This window comes from Nelusetta ayraudi, unplaced genomic scaffold (genome assembly GCF_046127955.1).
Source record: "Nelusetta ayraudi isolate G7.1 ecotype Tasmania unplaced genomic scaffold, CSIRO-AGI_Nayr_v1 ptg000021l, whole genome shotgun sequence".
Lineage (NCBI taxonomy): Eukaryota > Metazoa > Chordata > Actinopteri > Tetraodontiformes > Monacanthidae > Nelusetta > Nelusetta ayraudi.
The window spans coordinates 3,122,556-3,142,500 of NW_027466071.1; the positions used below are offsets into that span (position 1 = coordinate 3,122,556).

At 47.6% G+C, this 19,945-nt stretch overlaps 1 protein-coding gene across 2 annotated transcripts in view; it reads right to left on the bottom strand.

Annotated features, from left to right (window-relative positions):
* ppp2r5eb (protein phosphatase 2, regulatory subunit B', epsilon isoform b) overlaps nt 1-15,103 on the bottom strand; it is a 37,585-nt gene extending 22,482 nt beyond the window's left edge. The window contains exons 1-2 of one of the 2 annotated variants that reach the window (XM_076027696.1): nt 14,969-15,103; nt 9,228-9,391 (exon numbers count right to left, since the gene is read on the bottom strand). In XM_076027696.1, the coding sequence (XP_075883811.1) occupies nt 9,228-9,391; nt 14,969-15,006 (202 nt within the window). In that variant the 5' untranslated portion in view covers nt 15,007-15,103. Of the gene's footprint in view, nt 1-1,514; nt 1,612-9,227; nt 9,392-14,968 lie in introns of those variants that run through there. The other variant, XM_076027697.1, reaches the window with a different exon arrangement.
* Between the last annotated feature and the right edge of the window lie 4,842 nt (nt 15,104-19,945).

Sequence of the window (19,945 nt, forward strand, 5' to 3'; positions counted from 1 at the left end):
TTTGGACAGCGAAAGCTGAAAAGATCTCGCGACGGACACCAATTGATGAACTCAAACTGCGTCCCGGCGCGCGGCTGAGAGACGTGCCTGACAGATTTAGGCTGTTGACGGAGGAGTGAAAAGATGAATTAGAAACGGGAAACGCCGGCAAGTGACTGTCGGGATGACGAGGCTCTCAGCACCAACAGCGCATCTCCAAGAAACCGGACATTAAAAAGAGAATTAAAAAAAAACAATGACTAAGAGATTTGATCATCTTAAAGTAAGATGGTGATGATAAACTCACTTTAAACTTGGCTAATGTACGATGGCTAAGAAAAAGGCAGCTAAGAATGATAAAATACTTTCTAAAATACTGACATAATACTAATAAATAACAAGAATAAATTAATGACTACCCTCAATGTTAATATTTTTGTTGCATAAATGAGTAACTGTAATTAGTAATAAATAGGTGCATTTGTGTGTGTGTATATATATATATCTATACATATATATATTTTTATAGTACATGAGATTTTTCCCTTTCAACATGGCTAATAATATCAGGTTTCCTGTGTCTCAGTTGTGTAAGGTGGCAGTCAAACTGGCAGAGCCGCTTTGTCCAACGCTGGCCTGGACATAACAGACAGGTATCGGCCTCTGACAGCTGATGTGTCACGTCAACACTTTTCCCGGGCCGGGCTCGGACCCAGGTGAGAGCGACCGCTTCTGCCCGCAGCAAGAATTCAGCCGCACACCAGAGACGATGAGCCCCAACGAGAGCAAAACCTGTCTGTCCACTCATCGCACACTGCTGCCGTATTCTCCCGTAACGTCACGAGTCAAGCGCACTTCTGTGGTGACACTTTTGACTCTTCACGGTCATGCACAGGATTTTCTTTCGTTTCATCCTTTGCTGCTGCAAAGTTGGACAAATTACAATTGCAAAAAAAATAAATAAATAAAATCTCAGAGGCGTGAATTCAAAAACAAAACACTGCACCAATCAGATGTTGCAGGTGCAACGTGTTTGGTACCAACGACCGAGCTTCAAGTCGCACTTTGAATAATCTCGGAGAGCAGACGGTAAAACCGCGTGGTTAATGAAAAAAACGGGCAATAGTCTGAAACTGGCGTGAGGCTGAATGTCAACAGCGCCTTGACGACAAAGCGCCCGGCTGGAATCGTAAAGAGAAAACCTACTAAATCCACCGGTGAACTTTCCATTCTCCTCTCAGCCAGTGAAAACACTCGTCTTGTGTTACCATTCCTAGTCCATTTTAAGTCTACCTTTCCATCTGCCTTGCACACACACACACACACACACACACACACACACACACACACACACACACACACACACACACACACACACACACACACACACACACACACACACACACCGTCCTGTGCTGCTAGCAGCGGTGGGGTGGGGGGGGTGGGCTAACTTCAACACACGCTGGGCCGGGCCGCGCTAAAAAACCCGCCACTCGCACACATGCACAGGCGGCGCTCGGCGTCGACGCACTCACTTTAATCAGTTCTCCTTTCCCTGGCGGGCACAAAGAGTCGGCGACGGGAGGCATGAACGTCGAGTTGTGAGGCGAACATGTGGACGGCGGAACTGTGAGTGACCCACGCTCCACTTTTAGGCCTGTTTGAGGGGGCGAGGGGGGGGCCGGGAGGAGACGTAAAGAGACACCGCGGGGCTCGGGTTTCTTCCGAGGGGAGGGGGGGGGGGCAGAGGGAGCGAGGGGGGTGGGTTGGTGGGGTGGTGGGGCGCAGTGCGTGTGAGGGTGGGGGCTTCACTGGCCAAAGGAAGTGCCAGGAGAAGCCGTTGGAGACGAGTGTCTCTGTGTGTGTGTGTGTGTGTGTGTGTGTGTGTGTGTGTGTACGTGTGTGTTCACTGGGACTGCTGAGGCCGGGTGTGTTACTTTGTATCTTCACCGAGTGTCAGCAGTTGCCGTAGCGTAAACGAGATGAAGCGGGACGCATGCAACCCGGGACGGTTATTTTCCAACACAGACGGCTGAAGATTGTTTGAGTTTGAGTCACGGCGTCAGAGAAACGCCCCCCCCCCCCCCCCTCCATCTCCTCCTCCTCCTCCTCGCTTCCTTCCTCACAACGTAAAACACGTCCTGGTCCTTCCTGCAGGAGCGCCGGCTCTCTTCGCATTCCTCCCTCTCTGGGGCAGCATCTCTGTGGAAACCCTCCACGGCAATGGAACTATGCAGGCATGTAAATCAGACTGCGTAATTCTCACTGTGTGTAAAATTTCACTTGAGGACTGGTTGCAACCTCAAGTCATGAACGACGGCAAAGTGATGTCTTCTGCGTTTTTTTCTTTTTTTTTTTTTTACTTTAAAGCTAAACTTCATTGATTTGTCCCACTGTGGCTGCTGCATGTTTTGGTACTTTTGACACGTTGGAAAAAGTTGCAAAGAGCCCAACTGGAGATACTACAAGTGCACAACAAGAGTTTGGAAAGAAAAATGTCTTGCTTGCATATCTTTCCTTCTTTCTTTCTTTTAAAGGTCCAGTGTGTAAAATTAAAAATAAAAAGTGGTGCAAAATGTCAGCTAACGAGAAGCAAGACCTTTATTGCTCCATGTATATTCTCATATATATATATATACGAGAACCGTTCTAAGGGTTGGAAAACCAAATTATTTTTATTCTTCTGTGATTATACACTTTTATTAATGTATTTATGGGCAGTGTGTATTAAAGCTTTTACCAATATAAAAACTATAAATCAAGCCAGATTTTACACACTGGACCTTTAAACGGCACATAGAGCTGAAGAGCACTTGAGGTTTGATCCTTTTTGCTGTTCTTCGCTCACTTCACTGCACTCAAGACAAAGGACGAGATCAAACAAAGTCTTCAAGAAAGTGCGTCCAGGACAAGGAGATTTATTTCGTATTGTGCTCTGCCAATGCCTCTGAAAGTACGCGCTGGCGTTCCTTTTAGTGTTTCGCTGGAGACCCCCGGCGAGGCACGGCAGCGTTGGACAGCAATGACAGATCTCGCAAACAAACTGCCACCACACGGGCATGTCCAAACACGCCGAGTCGCTTACTAACAATCCATCCATTACCGAGCCGCCGAGACGTCGCTCCTTCTTGTACAAGAGAATAAAACGAGGAGGGGCGCCGGCCGCAAAATAAAACTGAAGTTCTGCCCGGGAATGCAGACCGATTGGGTGACACCAAATTGAAAAAATGTCCGGTCTCAAAGTGAAAGAATTACCGCTGCAACTTGTGTGTGACGGTGTGGATTTCTGTTATTGGATACCGATGGCTAATGCAAACTAAACTTCGCTACGCTACATTACACGTCCGCTGACGTGTCAATGTGAAAAAAGGGTTTCCGTGACACCTTTGCGATATACCTCTATATCAGGGGTACCCAAACTACGGCCCGTGGGCCCACATCCGGCCCGCGTGAAGGCAGACATCCCCCCCCACCACCACTTAACTTTGCCGACACGTTAGCGTAGCGCAACAGCGATTCAACAAAGACGTTAGCGCTATTTCCAACCAGCAACCCCCCCCCCCCGTCAACGAACCCTGGCCCGCCGACAGAATGCAGTTCCGTCATGTGGCCCATTGCTAACCATTACCACTTTTCATTACGATATTTAGGTTATGCGCAATTCTAGGGGCAATAGAAACGCAGCTAATGACTGGCGTGGTCGCCGCATGACGTACGATGCTGCAGGACATCGGGTTTTCCAGCGCTTGACACAACACCAGCGCCGCCCTCTCTGCGAGCTACGGAGAGACATCTTTGTGCAGGTGCTTGGGTGAAACATTCCTACCGTCTGCATCGTCCCAGAGGCAACTGCTCCCTCCTCTTTCTTCCTACTAGACGTCTCGGAACGAGAGGCTCTGCCAACAACAGGCTTTACGTAATCCACCGTTGCCTTACCAAGACCCCGCTTGTCATCTTTGGCTGAGTTCTGACCCGATGACGGTGACTAACCCCCCGCCCCCTCCCAAAACACACACACACACACACACACCCCCGAGAGGGAGCAGATAAAGATGGCATTTGTGCACGGGGATGATGTTTTTTCGCCGTCTGCGAGCACCGAAGTACAGCGGTCCACATCTACGCCCACCTCTGCCGCTGTTTGTACACATGTACACCTTAAGGCAAGGAGTAGAACCAAAATGAGACGTGGGCATGGAAACACAGCGTTGCCTGATAATCCATTACCAGTGTGACAAAAAAAAAAAAAGAAAGAAGGGAAAATGTAAATACGCATTCCAGTCAGGGAAAAAGTGTAGGAGGTGAGATAAGGAAAAGGTAGCTTATGTTGAGCCACGTACCAAGAAGGGTAAAAGGTAAATAAATAAATAAATAAATAAATAAATAAAAAGAATAAATAAAAAGAATAATTGTAATGATGTCTGAAGTGGTGGGACCCACCATGAGATCCTCCTTGGGGTGTAAAAAACTAATACACAGCTAGAAATCTTTGTTCTCAAAGTTGAAAAAAGTATGTTAAGTGTCCTCACAGAAGGACCAAAGAATAACTGGAGGGGCGCTCTTCACTTCAAAGGGGGAGGTAAAGTAATATATAAATAAACATACAACGGAAATAACACGAAGCGCAAAAAAAAAAAACAACAAGGAACAACTCATTAAAGTTTTAAAAAGCAGAGGAAAAATAGACGCGCAAGCAAAAACCGTCTTCAAAATGACTTAAAAATAGCGGCACGTTGCCTTTTGAGTAAAATGACCCTCGAACAGGTCGAGCCTCGGGGTGGCCTCGGAGGCAGTCGGCCGGCTGAAAAAAAATAAATAAATAAACAAATAAACAAATACAGCGCTGCCCAACACACAACTCAGTGGTTGTTACATAACACAGATTAGAGGTTTAAAAAAAAAAAAACGAGCTCATCCGTAAAAGGGGCAACAAAAGGAAGCCATTGTGGGTCCACGCTGGAGGCCGTGTGTGCATCTGTGTATCTGTGTGTGTGTGTGCGTGTGTGTGTGTGTGTCGTGGACCACGGAGGATGTCGGGCCGCCCGGTGGTCGCCCGCTTCTATTCACTCGGCAACACAAGGCTCCTTGGCATTTGTCACAGAGTGGACTGTTTATCTGCGGCCCCAGCGGGGAAGAAAACCTTCATCCTCGCCACCCTCGGGCCCGTTCACACAGACTTATATGGGAGTGAAGCTGCTGCTGCTGCTGCTGCTGCTGCTGTCTCTGCTGCTGCCTCTGCTGCTGCTGTCTCTGCTGCTGCCTCTGCTGCTGCTGCCGTCTCGTGACCGGACAGTCGGTATCGCGATCTGCATTCTTGGGAGCCGGTCAGCGTCCAAAAATTCTCAACCACCCATTTAGTGGTTAAAATCCATCTGTTATCTTCCGGCACTGTGCCAGCCAAATGGGGATCCTTTGGATGACAACATCCCCCCCCCCCCCGCTGTGTTTAGCTAGTTAACACTCAGTTCCACTGGGAAGAAAACACAGTGCAGAAACGGCACACAGGGAAGTGATGCCTTGACCAAGAAATAATTTAAAACTCTCTCTGCGTGACATGGCCGACAAGTACTGAAAGTCAGGCGCGGCCCAACTCCACTACTGGTGAACCGCCTCCTGAAAATGCCATGTGGTGCTCCAGTGGAGGTGTGCTGTGCGTCACCCAAAAAAAAAAAAAAAAAGAAAGAAAATGGGATAGTACCAGGGAAGTGCTGAAATGTGCGGAGCGGTGTGAATATGAAACAAACGTGTGACAAAAAAAGAGGAGGTGTGCACTTTCGCGAGAGCCGGCGTGCGCCAGCTCCGTCGCACACTGCGGCCATAAAACAAACCCAGCCATAATGAGCTGTGACAGGAACCTACAGTACAGCACATTGGGAAGTGAAGTCTTACACACAGACTTGCTAGAGAACCCCCCCCACCCCCCCAACACAGTTACACAACTGAAGTGAGTCCTATATCAACATTAGTACGGGAGGAATTTAGCTCTCATCTATACAGATGACGTGCTGATGTCAATATCATAAGAAGAAGTGGAAGAATTCCAGATATATGGAAGTTCATGTTGTTCAGTATTTAGCCAAAGTTTAACGTCGTCACACAATAAGTAAAGCGCAAAGTACGTTTACACATTAAAAAAAAAGAAGAAGAGATGACTCACGTTTTGCACGTTGAGACGCCCAAATCAATCAGCCGCTGGGGGTGCCAATGCAAAAATTATTTTCCTCAATGGGAAACGTCAGGCCATGACGTTGTGATTTGGAATGCTGGAATTAAACTACCGCTCAAAGTGTTCCAAACGTTCTCCTTGTTGTCAAACAACAACAACAACAACAACAACAACAACAACGAAACACTAAGGGGACGTCAAGCGCGCACGCACATCTCTGCCTGTGCAAGTGGAAGCCAGACTGCGGCGTGCGCCGACTCCATCGGTGCAACTCGTACAGACGGACAACCGGCGGCCTGACAGGTCCTGGTTATGGCCCATGGGAACCACGCAAAGGTACGACAATCGCCACAATGGCGTTAAGACCGGAATAGACGACGACAATCCCCTCCGTCGTGCGTCCCGATTCTTTTTATCAACCGGCTGTGGCCGGTAACTCTCCGACAAAGACCTCCGTGCACGCACACTGCTGGATTCTTACAGCCACGTATGTGAAAGTCACCTTTGTTTAAGCTGTTCTTTTTACCCAGGAGGGGGTGGGGGGGGGGGAAATCCTAATGATTTGGCACAACATTGCAGCGTTCCTGGTTGCGCAATTACACCCTCTTAGACTCACCAGTCGATCCCAACTCCTTAGAGTTAATGAAATTTCATACACAGGCAGCCATGTGACGCCGCGCTTCATCAGTGGCTGCGCGGGGAGCATAAGGAGCGGCCCTGTTCTCCACCTCCGGCAGATTAAACCGTTGCTTCTCCCTCGAATTTAAGAGGGACTTGAACATTGAGAGAGGAGCGCCACAGTTGGTCGCGCTCAAACTGAAATAGATTTCTTTCATATCATAAATTCTAGGGGCAGATGACAGGCGACAGTCCGCAGGTGCGGAAGGAAGAAGACGAGTGCTGCGGACTCAAAAGTTTAAAGTATGCCTTTTTGTTTGTACCAAGCGAGGGGGATGACCCTGTCTGTGCAAAGAGTTCCTCACGGCAGTGCCATGAAGCCATTTCCATGTGAGTGCTTTGACATATTTATACTGAACCTCTTAAATCTTCTGGTTAAAAACTTCCCAGAGAAGGACCGCAAAGACATGAGACCCCCTTTAAATTGTGCTTAAAAGCTTTCAGGGGGGGGGCGGGAACCAATGTCCCAGAATGGCTCTTGGTGTAAAGCTTTAAAGACAAAAGTTTGTCGTGTGCAATATGTATAAAAGGGGAAAAAAAAAATACTGCAGGGTTTCATTTTTTTTCTCTCCGTCCAAACAACTCAAAGAAAAGGCAGGATGTCGCACCAGCGCGCCTGTGCAGTTCAAGAAAGCACGCCAGGCAACTGTAACAGGGTTAAGGTCAGGTGAGTCAAGCATGTGCTGTTGACTCAAGAGCGAGTACAAATGAAGCGTGATCGCAAAGTAAAACACAGACACACGTGAACGCACGAGTGTGCACACACACACACACACACACACACACACACACACACACACACACACACACACACACACACACACACACACACACACACACACACACACACACACACACACACTGCAGGATTCTCCCGCTGCAACCGAGCGCAAACCTTGCCCATCCAGAAGGTGGCAGGGCGGAGCCTTAAGAGAACCAAGGCGTTCAAACAAGTCTGACGTGCCCGATTGGTCACTGGCTGGCCCAGAAAATCCAGCAATGGCCCAGAGAAGGAAGAAAGCCGGGAAACGTTATGCCGCCAGGTCGTATTTTGCTGGTATTTCGTGAAATACCTGTTTCATGAATCATTGTGACAACCAGAGTGAAGTCTGGTGTTCCTGACTGAGACCAGCAAGAAGTGTCTTCAGGCGGTTGTCTTACTGAATGGATTGGCTGAAATTGTCCTCGGGTTGGTGGTCCGAGGGTCTCGCAGGTGCAGAGGTTCGGACCCATAAGAGTGTCTGCCCTGAGACTGCGGGTTCGATACCTGGCGGGATCACACCAAATACCAAGAAAATGGTACCCATTGCCTCCCTGCTTGGAACTTAGTCCTGGGTTGGACTTTGGAACTTGAGTCACCCAATGATTCATGTCAGCGACACCGCCGCTGCTCACCACTCCCCCAGGGTGGATGGGTCAAATGAGGAGGACAAATTTCACATCCTTCAGGATGTGACGATCAGTGGGACTTTAATCATACCCAAAGAGAGCTGGGAAAGAAGTACCTGAAGTACCCTTACTGGACATTTCAGGAACTTCAGGACTGGCACCCTAATCTAAGCAGAACCTTAGAAGCCTACCCGAGACCAAACAACAGGGCCCGGTTGTTATTTGTCATGCCAGACTTTGAATGGGCGAGCTAACAAACCCAACAGGAACCAATGTCATGGCTGAGTAGGGACACACGCTGTCCGGAAGGGAGGTCCACAGGTGACGGAATGGAACGATCAATTCCTTTGTTCAGCTGTGCACCGCCAGGTATCGAAAGTATCTTTGTTTCAGCTTCACGCTGTCGTTCAGCCTGATATCAGTTCAGGACACAGACCTCCATGTTCTAACATGGCATTTGCACCATAATTGCCTTAAAACTTCCTGATCCCATTGGACCTTTTATAGATTTGAGATCCAACGTGGTTAAAGGCAGTGGCCTGGCCTTTGCCTAAATCAGTTGAATCAATGTAAAATAGGTAAAGTGCTGATAGGAACAGCAAATCAGTCGATGGCAGATGCCTGATGTCAGTAAGGCCACACTTGAAACACACTGACAAATGCATTTGAGGTGATTTAGAACAGCATCAACTGCACCAAATAAGCAGCTTCTTCTTTTTTTCCATCATTTTACAGAATCTCTTATCTGTAGCCAGTTCCTATTTAAACTCTATCACTTCCACAAACGCTACACAGGAATTGTCAGCAGTCATTTTATGTTAGCGTTGACTCGATTACCCCTCGCTCAGGCACCGCATGAACATTGACAAACATCGACACACACACACACACACACACACACACACACACACACACACACACACACACACACACACACACACACACACACACACACACACACACACACACACACACACACACACACACACACACACACACTCTTCCTCTTTCTTACCCTTGAGCAGCGGCAAGGGCGTGAGCTCTATAGGTTTGCCCTGAGAGCGGAACTGGGACGAACTCTGCGACCGCTTCTGCCTGGCCTTCCTGACAGACTTCCGGGAAAATCCGTCCACTTTGTCCACTGATGGAGATGTGGTGGCTGCCGAGGACATAGCCCTGCTGGGAGAGACACACGGGGCAGGGTCAGCACAATCGCATTGGACATGGGGTTTCCAGTACACAGAGGCAGCCGTGTTCAACGGCAGTACAGTTTCTAACATGCTAACTTAAACCTTATTTGAACAATTCACGATACTGTGATTTCCCACGTATAAGTCACACTCACGGCGAGTCATCAGAGAAGGTTAAACCGGCTGTGAGGTCGTCAATTAAAAACGCATTCGTGTAAAAAAAGCCCTTTCAACGGTTTTGTTTTGATGGTGCAGGTAGACGTTACAGCAGGACGCTGGGAAGTGAATACAGGAAACAGCGTCTCGGCAGAAGTTCAAAGGTCACCCAGCAAAGCAGCGAAGCGAAGCGCCCAAATTTTTCCCGTCGGCCGGGGAGGCCTCGGCTGCAGCACACAAACACAGTGCCTTCGGACCCGGCGACGAACCGTCGCACTGAGAGAGGAAAAAAAAAAAAAAAACACGCATAAAAATGCCGGCGTCCGCCCACAACAATAGAGGCGGCCGTGGCTGCGCTGTGAGGTGCCGCCACAGCCGGAGGAAGCTGAGGAAACGTCCGCCGCTGTCTGTTTCATCCAGATTACACCGCCACAGACGTGCAGCCATGTTTGTGGGGGGGGGGGGCGACACTTTTCTTTAACACAGCGGCGAGGAATGGTGGGATGGAAAGATTTCCTCAAAGAGAAAGACGCTTTTTTTTGCCAACATTTTAAAGGACCAGTGTGTGAAATGGGGGCTTGATTTACGATTTTTTTTTTTTTTCCTATAGTGGTAAAAGCTTAACATACTGCCCATAAGTTAATTAATAAAAGTGTACAATCATAGAACAGTGCTCAACTCCACCGTAGTTCACTTAACCTTACGCACTTTAAGTGTTGACACGTTAAGTGTCAAGCTCCCGACATACCGGCCGGGTACCCTTAAAAACTTGTGATGCCTTTTCACAGTCCACTTAAGGACTTCCGGTTAAAGATCCGATAGGCACGAGCAAGTACTGCTCGCCATCGACACACGGACGGGACCGTTAAACATTAACAGTGGGAGACCAAAAAGTGGCGGTCCAAAGTCTGTCCATAGCCTTGAGCAAACACTGGAGTCGCCGCTGCGATAATGTCCCAGGGCCGCAGAAGGGCCGCAGGCTGGCAGCTGCAGAGCCGCACTTCCACCGTCTTAGCGCACCACTGCATCTCGCGTCACGGCAGTCAATCGACGTTCAGAGATCAAAACGGCGACGTTACGAAGCTCTCAAGCGTCATAATTAGCATGAGTAAAATTAACACTCGGCCTTAAAAATATTAAAATAATATCGCATACACATATTTTCTTTTGCTTGCTTGTGAGACAAACGTTTGCGCTTTCTAAACAGCGTGCCCCGCAACCCTGCTCCATGCAAGTGATCGTGTGGCGACGATGCGCCGCAAGCGCGTCAACATCACGCGGTGTCGCGTGGAACTGCGTCAGGTCGGAGACCTTTTTCTGCGATTAAAAATGCAACACCCGATGTTGCAACGTTCACAAGTTTGTCATCAAGGCCCCTCGCTGTCTCCCGTTCGAGTGAAATCCACAGGGGGTTGAAATCCGACTGACTCCTCAACATTTCTTTGTACTTTGTAACAATTTGTACAATCAAGTCCTTGCGCGAGAACGAATGACTCCACGCATCGTCCGATTTTCAAAAGAAAACCCAAGCATAAAAACAAAACGACGACTCGTTTTGTCAATATCTGTTCCGAAATCATTTTTCTAATTCCAGATTTTGCACTCTATTGGAAAATGGACAAAGGGGATAAAGGCCGATCCACTTCTATTTGAGACAAGGTGTGTGAGCCAGAGGTTTTTTCCTCCCGTCTCCGTTTTGTCCATTTTCTAATTGAACGTAAAATCATTTGTAATGTAAACATAATTATTATAGTTTTTGAAACGCATATCAGAAAAACAAATTGCGAAAAGGATTTTTTTGGCTTCGTTTTTCCTTCTGAAAAACAAACAAATGATACACGGATTTCAATGACTCCAACCACTCCACAAACCCTGCAACACAACCTTAAAGGCGGCGAACAAAAAGATAAAGGTTGTCTGAACCGTCCAAACAATGTTTTACATTGACGAGCTGCACTGAGGACGACGCGAGAGTCATCTGAAGTGAAGGAGTCGTTACATAACCACCGACATGAATTAGTGGCTGCCGGCTGTGCTCGCGCTGGACACATCGCTAATGTTCCGTCAAAGTCACACAAGCGGTGGGACGGTATGTCCACCAGGCCTGGGACGCCAGCGAGGACGAGCGGAGGAGACGCACCAGGACGAGCATCACGTAGCCCTGAGGGGGCCGAGCGGCGCTAACCGACAGCAGAGGCCTCTCGCTGCGATGGGCCGTCATCGCGTATACGGTGCGCTGCGGCTCCAGCGGTGATTAATGGCAGCAGGGCGGCGCTCACTTCCTCCTGCGGTCGCAGAGGCCGCTGATGCGCGAGAGTTGCCGGCACAACAGATGACAATCTCCCCTAAATGCTGATTAATAAGCTGGAGGTTTTAAACTCGTTACGCGCGGTCTTCCCAGATGCCGTGCACTGCGCGCCGCTGCTACAGTCCTGCTGACGCGTTAGTTTGGGAATTCCGGCTGGGGAAAAGCTAATATTTAGGCAGAGGCAAGGACGTTTCTCCAAGGTAGAAAACTTTCACACAGAAACTCAAGTTAGACAACTCACATTCGATAAAGTCGCTGGACAAACGAGAACACACACAACTCAGTACGCGAGCAAAACAAATGTGCTGCGACACAATATATCACGTCGCCTTTTGCACTTCCTGACAGCCTTCTGGAACCCCAGTCAAAGTCACCAGTCAGAAGTGAATGAAACAGCTGTATAGTACACACAGTCGCCAAGGAAGTCAGTGGCGGCCCGGCTCCAAAAGCATTATTCGGCCCATAGAAAGCACATTCGATTTTGCGGTGTTGGTATCAGGCGGCTCACAAAGCTTAAAAGCGACTAAATGTTTTGACGGTAACTTTTAACACACAAACGGGGCTACGTGACTTATGATCATTGTGATCCATCGTTCAGCTATTTCTAGAGTGAATGGTCCAAAAAAAAAAAAGACGAAATATCCATTGAGATAAAATAATAATCGTGGCCAGACTTGAAACGTGCAACAGAAACTCATCTAACTCGCTGCACTGTCACACCGTGACGTCCATCTGCGTCAAGTTAAAGTTGCAGTTAAAGTCCCAGCGACCGTCACATCCCAAAGGATGCAAAGTGTGTCCTCTGCATTTGAACCACCATCCCTCGAGGGAACGGTGGGCAGCAGCGGCGTAGCCCCCCGGGGAATCATTGGGTGATCTAATCCTCCAATCCCGACCCCCAAGCTGGGAGGCAGTGGGGACCTTTTTCACAGTCTTTGGTCTGACCCCTACCACTAGACCACCGAGCTGGTCTGGAATTAAATGGAGTAGACCGGTGAGTGGACAATGATTCTACAAGTTAATAGTCAAAAATCAGACGACTTGACTTCCGGGCCCACAGAAGATCCTGTTCTTCCCGATCCTGCTCTGGATTCTCCCTGGGAAATGTTTAGCCGGTGCGTCCGACTGTCTGAACTCATGACCAGAACCCCTTGTGGAGTCACTGCGTAAGGTTTCTCAACAGTTGCCGCAACAACGAAAACAACGGCACATTTTTAAGGAAGGTCGGCGTGGACGATCCAGCCTGCCTAAATCCGCCTTTCGTATTCCGGGTGAACACTCGCATCCTTTAAAAAAAAAACAACGAAGAAGAAGGTGGACGCGCTATCCAAGTTTTTTCTTTTGACCGATTCATTGATTTCTAAATCAATTGAAGCTTTCTGGCCTGATAATCCAATAACACAAAGCACCTTTGTGTGGTTTGTCTCACAACTTTTCCCTCTTTGAGAAATCTCACCAGGAGATCACACAACAACCCTTTGGTGCTGGATTACACAATCAACCTTATGACATCGCCATCTGCGTGGGTCTAATCTGCTGATGTGCAGGTGCGGTTAAAAAAAAAAAAAAAAAACAATCAATTCAAGCAATCAAGCAATCTAAAATGTAAGTGCTTGCCTGATATTGCCGTTTCATCTTCAAAATCTCCATTTATTACACACTTAACTTTTCATTTTAAATGTCTACAACTTTAGGCATTGGGATTTATAATCACGCAAAACAAACCATTACATTGCTTGAGGACAAGTGACGCAGGCAGAAGACCTGGCCGGTGTCAAGCGACCTTTGTGTTTCCCACGCAAACCTGACAAACTGACAACAACACCAAGCACTTTTTGCCACTTTGGAAGCCTTTGTTCTTTGCATTGACGCTTTGCTTTAAATACAATCCTGATGTCAAGGACGTCATGGAGGCCAGCTGGTATTGGCTTGATTTACTTGACCGCTATATACTACAGACAGATGTGCGCGCGGCAACAGCAATTAATAGTCGCAGTCATCCACCGGCACAGCTAACTGCAGCCCCCCTCACCAGCACACGGCCGTCTGCATGAGTGCCTTCTGCTGGGCATCAGTACCGTCACCGCGGTGAGAAAATACCTCCAGCTGAACATGATCTTCCGAGCACCTTGCTGTTCATCTGCTGCATTCCGCAGACCAAGTTGGTTGGACAAATACACGGACACACAAAGTGAGCTCAAACCAAGACTGGGCACCTGTCCAGTGTGTGCAGCTAAGCCTGGCAAAGACCAGACAAGGCAGGTCACAGGCTTCCCCCTGAGATTATCCCCTGCTAATGGTTTATAAGGGAACGGCTTTGACGTAAACTCTCTCTCTCTCTTGACACCTTGACAATTTTGTTTAGGGAAACGTAAAGAGTTGTGAAAGCAATGACAAGCGGCCCCTTTTTGGACAAAAAGGAATATTTGGAGCACACATTAAGACGGTGAGAACAATAATCAATATGAACGGAGAAGAGACGTAGGGAACATCCATGTGGTTGAGTTCCATGAGTTGTCATGAATAACGACCATTGCGCAAAAGGCAATGAATACATCGACCGCGTTAGCTTGGCGCCACTTGTGGCGAGTTTACCAAGAGGTGAAGTCCAGCCCGAGTTGCTCGGGTGAAGAGCAGCAAGCGTGCAGTAAACAACTCCAGCAGTGCAATAATGAGCAGGTAAACTGATCAATGAGTGAAACTGCTGTGAATCCTTTCAAGTTGTCAAACTGGGCAAGACCCCCCCACCCCCAGCCCCCAACCTCCAACACACATCGTTTAGCAAGCGTGCACAAACTGAATGGTAATATCCAACATTCTGACAACACGCCCTCGTTCGGCTCTGATCAAACAGACTCTGCTGCATTTTGTGACGCGCCTTTTTGCATCTTGATAAGCTGCGGGGGGGCGGAGGAGCTACGGGGGGCGGCGGGGGGGGATAAGTCATTGTCATTGGCTCAAGTTTGCTAAACACCAATGAAAACAAGAAATACTCAAGTTTTTTTGAACGACGACCGGTCAACAAAAAAAAGTTTTCGTCGGGTTAAAGAAAATTAAATAAATCCCTAACTGCTCCCAACAGTTCTCCTTAGTTGTGCTTACCTGTGTAAAGGGGCACTGGAATCCCCATGTACAACCATTAGTCCCTCACTGTGTGATCACTCGCTCTCTGCACGGCCCGGCTAATGCAGAAAAACACTCCAGTGTCACCACGACGCACGAGGGTGAGCGAGAAGGTGGCAGCGGGCGGCCAGACGTACGGCACCGGAGCACCGCATCCAATCCCCTCCCATGCCGCTTACGTAAGAGAGCAGATGACAAGCGAAGCCGGGCCGGGCCGGGCCGGGGAGGGTGGGATTAAAGAACAAGGAGGAAGGAGGAGAGGGGAGGGGGGGGAAGCAGAAAGGGAGGAAGCCGCTGTTGCACGGGAAGTCAACAAACAGGCAACAGCATGACAGAGGGAGGGGGAGCACACACACACACACACACACACCGGGGGGGGGCGGGGGGGATAAAACAAGCGGCTGTCAGGAGGAAAGCTCAAGGATTTCACCCCCGTGGTTCCAAACTTAAGATTCAAATCGAGAATTTTTAATTCAGACTGAAGTTTCAGATTGGGCTGACTTTACAACCAGCACCCCCCCCCCCCCCCCCCTCCCATCAACGAACCGTGGCCCGCCGACATGATGCAGTTCCGTCATGTGGCCCATTGCTAAAAAAGTTTGGAGACCACGGCTTTAGACTTTAGGAATCTGCCACTGAAAAGAATGCTTATTTGATAGGACCCGAAAAGGCCGGTGCCCAGCCCTCTGTATAGCACGAAAACAACCAACACGACATCGCTTATATGAGGGCACATGTACACGCGTATCCATCTATTTTCAATACATACGTATATAAATAATATACATAAATAAATATTCTATATAATATATTCATTTCTATCTTTACATCACGATCCCCAGAACCTGTCCTCTGAGAGCGGCCCACCGCCTACAAGGCGATGCATTGATAATGAGCCGCCTTGGTCACGCAGCAATATTGTTTCTCTATGACTTGAGCGCAGAAAAATGTTAATGGGCCCTAAAAAAAACAAACAAAAAAAAAACCTTTCCTTTCTTTCGCTTCCATTTGTGGCAGCGATTGAGGCGCCGCAGCTCCACTCCACCAGGCAAACATGTCCACACACAAGGCGCGAATAGAAAATAACTTGTTGATGCCGTTCAAGCAATATTCCACCAGATGCGTATTGTGAGCGTTGCAACTGTGATGCAAAATCATTCAGAATAACTAATCACACCAAACAAAATGATTTTCATTATTTCATGAAACACATTGATTTTCAATCCATTTTGAAAATTTAAGGGAGAAAAAAAAAGTTTTTTTTCTTTTTTTTAATTCCCTGAGTGCACGTTCACTGTTTTGACAGAGGAAAGTCAGAAAGTTTGCACAATTATTTGTTTGGAAAGTTTTTTGAGCAAATTATTACATTTCAATTTTTTTCTTTTTTTAAATCCATTGACAGTTAGGAGACAATGAAGCCTAAACATAACATCACATTAAAAGCCAACACACCTGACTTGAGTTTGCGACATTTTGCTCCACAAAGCCAAAATAATCCCAACACATTAACAGATCCTGAACATAAATGTCAACCAGTTTGTCGGCCGACCTGTCAGACTCCGATTAATCTTAAAGCTACTGCGTTCACATGTCAAGACGTGCGTCCAATGCTCTGGCGTACACAACATAGGAGCAGCGCCAGCGAGAGAGGCACACCTAGAACGTGTTTCCCATTTTGTGATTCATTAAATAGGCCGTTTGGTTGAATGCATGTCCTGAATGTCACATTCCTGGAACAAGACACATCACGCCTTCTTTTCAAAAAAAAAAAAAAAAAAAAAATCAGATAAAGACAAAAAGGAGTTTCCCAGAGGAAACTGCGGTCAGAAACGTTTGAATTCTTCCAACTGATGTTGCAGATGAGAGTTGGCCCGCCGGTATTACACAGCACATGCAGGCAGACTATTTACTTCATCAGACTACAAGTAACATTTTCTTGATGCACTTCTTCCTGCGACTTCAAGGCAGGCAGGGGCCTGAATGGCTGCACACTCATTGACGGATGTTATTATTACTCAATTGGTTTATTGTTGTCATTGTATTTTTTACATTTATTATTAGCCCGTGTGAAAAGGTAATTTATGAAATTTAAAAAGGTAAACCGTTTGTATTTACATGTTATTTATTTTGATGAGTTATTTTAATTTGAAATTTGATTTTGCATGCGTGAAGATATTTATTGTATGGTACTGAGATTTGCTTTTTCCATATTCAGGCTCAAGCGAAACTTGTTTGGGTCCATATTAAAAAAGGTTCCCCGTCACATCTGGAGGAAGAGCTTTCCATGGCCCGCGACTCGGTCCAAACTTTTATTTATATTTGCGCGCTGCGTGTTTGAGTTTGACGCCACCGAGTTATGACGTAGTTAAGCCACAACACCAAACTCAAGATGGCGGGACTGCGGGAATAACCGGGACACGCCAACACAAAAGCACACACACTCACCGGCCGTACAAAATATACCATTGCATTTATTGCCCTGACACCACACCTATCCATCAGCATGCTGCCGGTCTCCACACCAACCATAGGCAAAGGTTTGGAACCAAGTCATTCCATGCAGCAGCAGCAGCAAAGAATAATATCACCCACATGATCCTACCCTCATCATCCAGGTCACTACAACGTCACTACCAGGTGATAACCTTCATCGACACGCAAGGTGCGGAGGAGACGATGACTCTTGCAGAGAAACACCGGCCTCCTGTGTTTTCACAGAGCGAGTTAACGTTGTTCTCCTGTCATAGGAACACACGCTTGACAGCTGGCTTTCACTTTACAGAAAACTTTTGTGGAACCAGGCTGCTTTTTAACAACAAAACGTGACACCTGAGAAGAGCACCTGCCCATATGCAAATCCTGACACCAGCTCTGGTGGGGCAAAATGTAGTTGCTCAGCGGTACCGTCCAAATACCGCAGTTACTGCATGTGTATTGTACGTTGTACATTACGAGCAGAATGGTTCCTCAATTGCACAGCGCAACTGAAAACAATCAACGCTGTTTGATCCTACCCTCATCATCATCCAGGTCACTACAACGTCACCACCTTCATCCGATTGCTCACTGCACACAAGCTGCAGAGGAGACGATGACTCCTCCAGAGAAACATCTGCCTCCTGTGTTTTCACAGAGCGAGTTAAAGTTGTTCTCCTGTCAGAAGAGCACACGTTTGACAGCTGGCTTTCACTTTACCCAAAACTTTTGAGGAACCAGGCTGCTTTTTTTTTTTTTTTATAAACAACAACAACAAAATGTGACACCCTTTTACCTGAGGAGAGCACCTGGCCATATATACAAACCCTGACATCAGCTCTGTGGGACAAAATGCCAGTTCTGGGGTAACTAACGTGGTGGCCGTGGGCACCAGGAAGCCCGTAAGGACCACCTGAGGAGCCCGCAAGCCTCTTCAAAATAACAGCACAACTCAATGGGCTGCATCTGAAATTCACTTTTATCCCATCTTGTTAAGTCATTGTTGATTATCATTGAGAACTCATTTACGTGATCACAGATATAATCGTTAATAATTATATACAACTGAGAAAGTTTGTTACTTCAGGAGAGTGCAGGAAACCGGGTGCCCGTCATATGACCCATGAAGTAGCTCTCAGGTTCAAAAAAGGTTGGTGACACCTGATGTAGTTGCTGAGCCTCACTGCCCAAGTACCAGTGTACAGCGCATGTGTATTATATGTTGAATATTGTCGTCTAATAATAACGCAGTTTTAGTGCGATCAGGAAAAAAAGCAGGAGAATGGTTCACCAATTGCATGGGGGGTAAATTAAAACAATCACGCCGTTTGAGAGAGCACAGGGCCATGTTGGGCCTGGCAGCAGCAGCGGCAGCAGCAGCGTCATATTCAAAACTTGACAGCGCGATCACCTCACTAACGTTAGCCGAGCTCACCAACACGCATAGCTCCCCATTGACCGCTCCGGGAGAGAAAAAAAATCTAAAATTAATTGCATTTAGTGTTAGTTAGTGGTGTCTTAAATGTACACAACACGTCACAATGCGTCAACGGGGACATACTTGAGTATTTTCGTAAAAACCTTGGAGCAGAATTTAATGAAACTGGGGTTTCAGTGAGCTGAGATAAGCTAACGCTCGCACAGCGGCTATCGCGGGTTAGCTCTTGATAAACATGTAGCATTAGCTGCTAGCCCCCGGCGGCTAGCTTTCTCTGCAAGCGCATCCTGCACGTCAAACACAGCAAGTCGATATGGAAACCAAAGTATTGGTCGTGTATAAAGCAACACATGTGTTAGTAGAATATCGTCACCTGGGTGGGTCCGGGCGATCACCCATCATTCCCAGGTGTAAATACAGTGCTGCTAATGTTGCTACCGCTAGGCTAGGCTAGCGCTCAGACTGACAGCAGAGCAGCGACGGGGCTGCTGGAGGATACACACACACACACACACACACACCAACCGACCCGTGTCCCGACAAAAAGCTGCAGCCGACCCGTGGGGGTGAGCTGTGAGCCCTCCGATCGTAGTACTTTACCTTGATCCTTTGCTGTTCGCAACGGAGACGGCGGCGAGGAGGAGTTACCCTATGTTTGGGAAAACCTATCGGGGCTAACTGTTGTGCTACCTTCCAGCTCGGGTGCAAGCAGCCTTTCCCAAGCAGCAGCAGCAGCGGCGGAACAGCAGGGGAAAATTTGGCCTCAAACAGCCAAACCCACGAGTAGCTTTCCTTGCAACGGAATAATCCTCAAACTCCCATGAATAACAAAAAAACACGGCGATATAAAAACGATTAAGTTAACGCAATTACATTCCCGATGACTTGCTTCGCTCGCTTTAGCTTCCCCCCAAACCCCGTAGGTTTTTTTTTGTTTTGTTTTTTTTGTATTTCCCTTAGCTCGTAATACGGTTCGGGGATGTTTCTTTTCACCCTATTGTCAACACTGCTGGGTTGAGACCATGGCACACATAACACAAGCG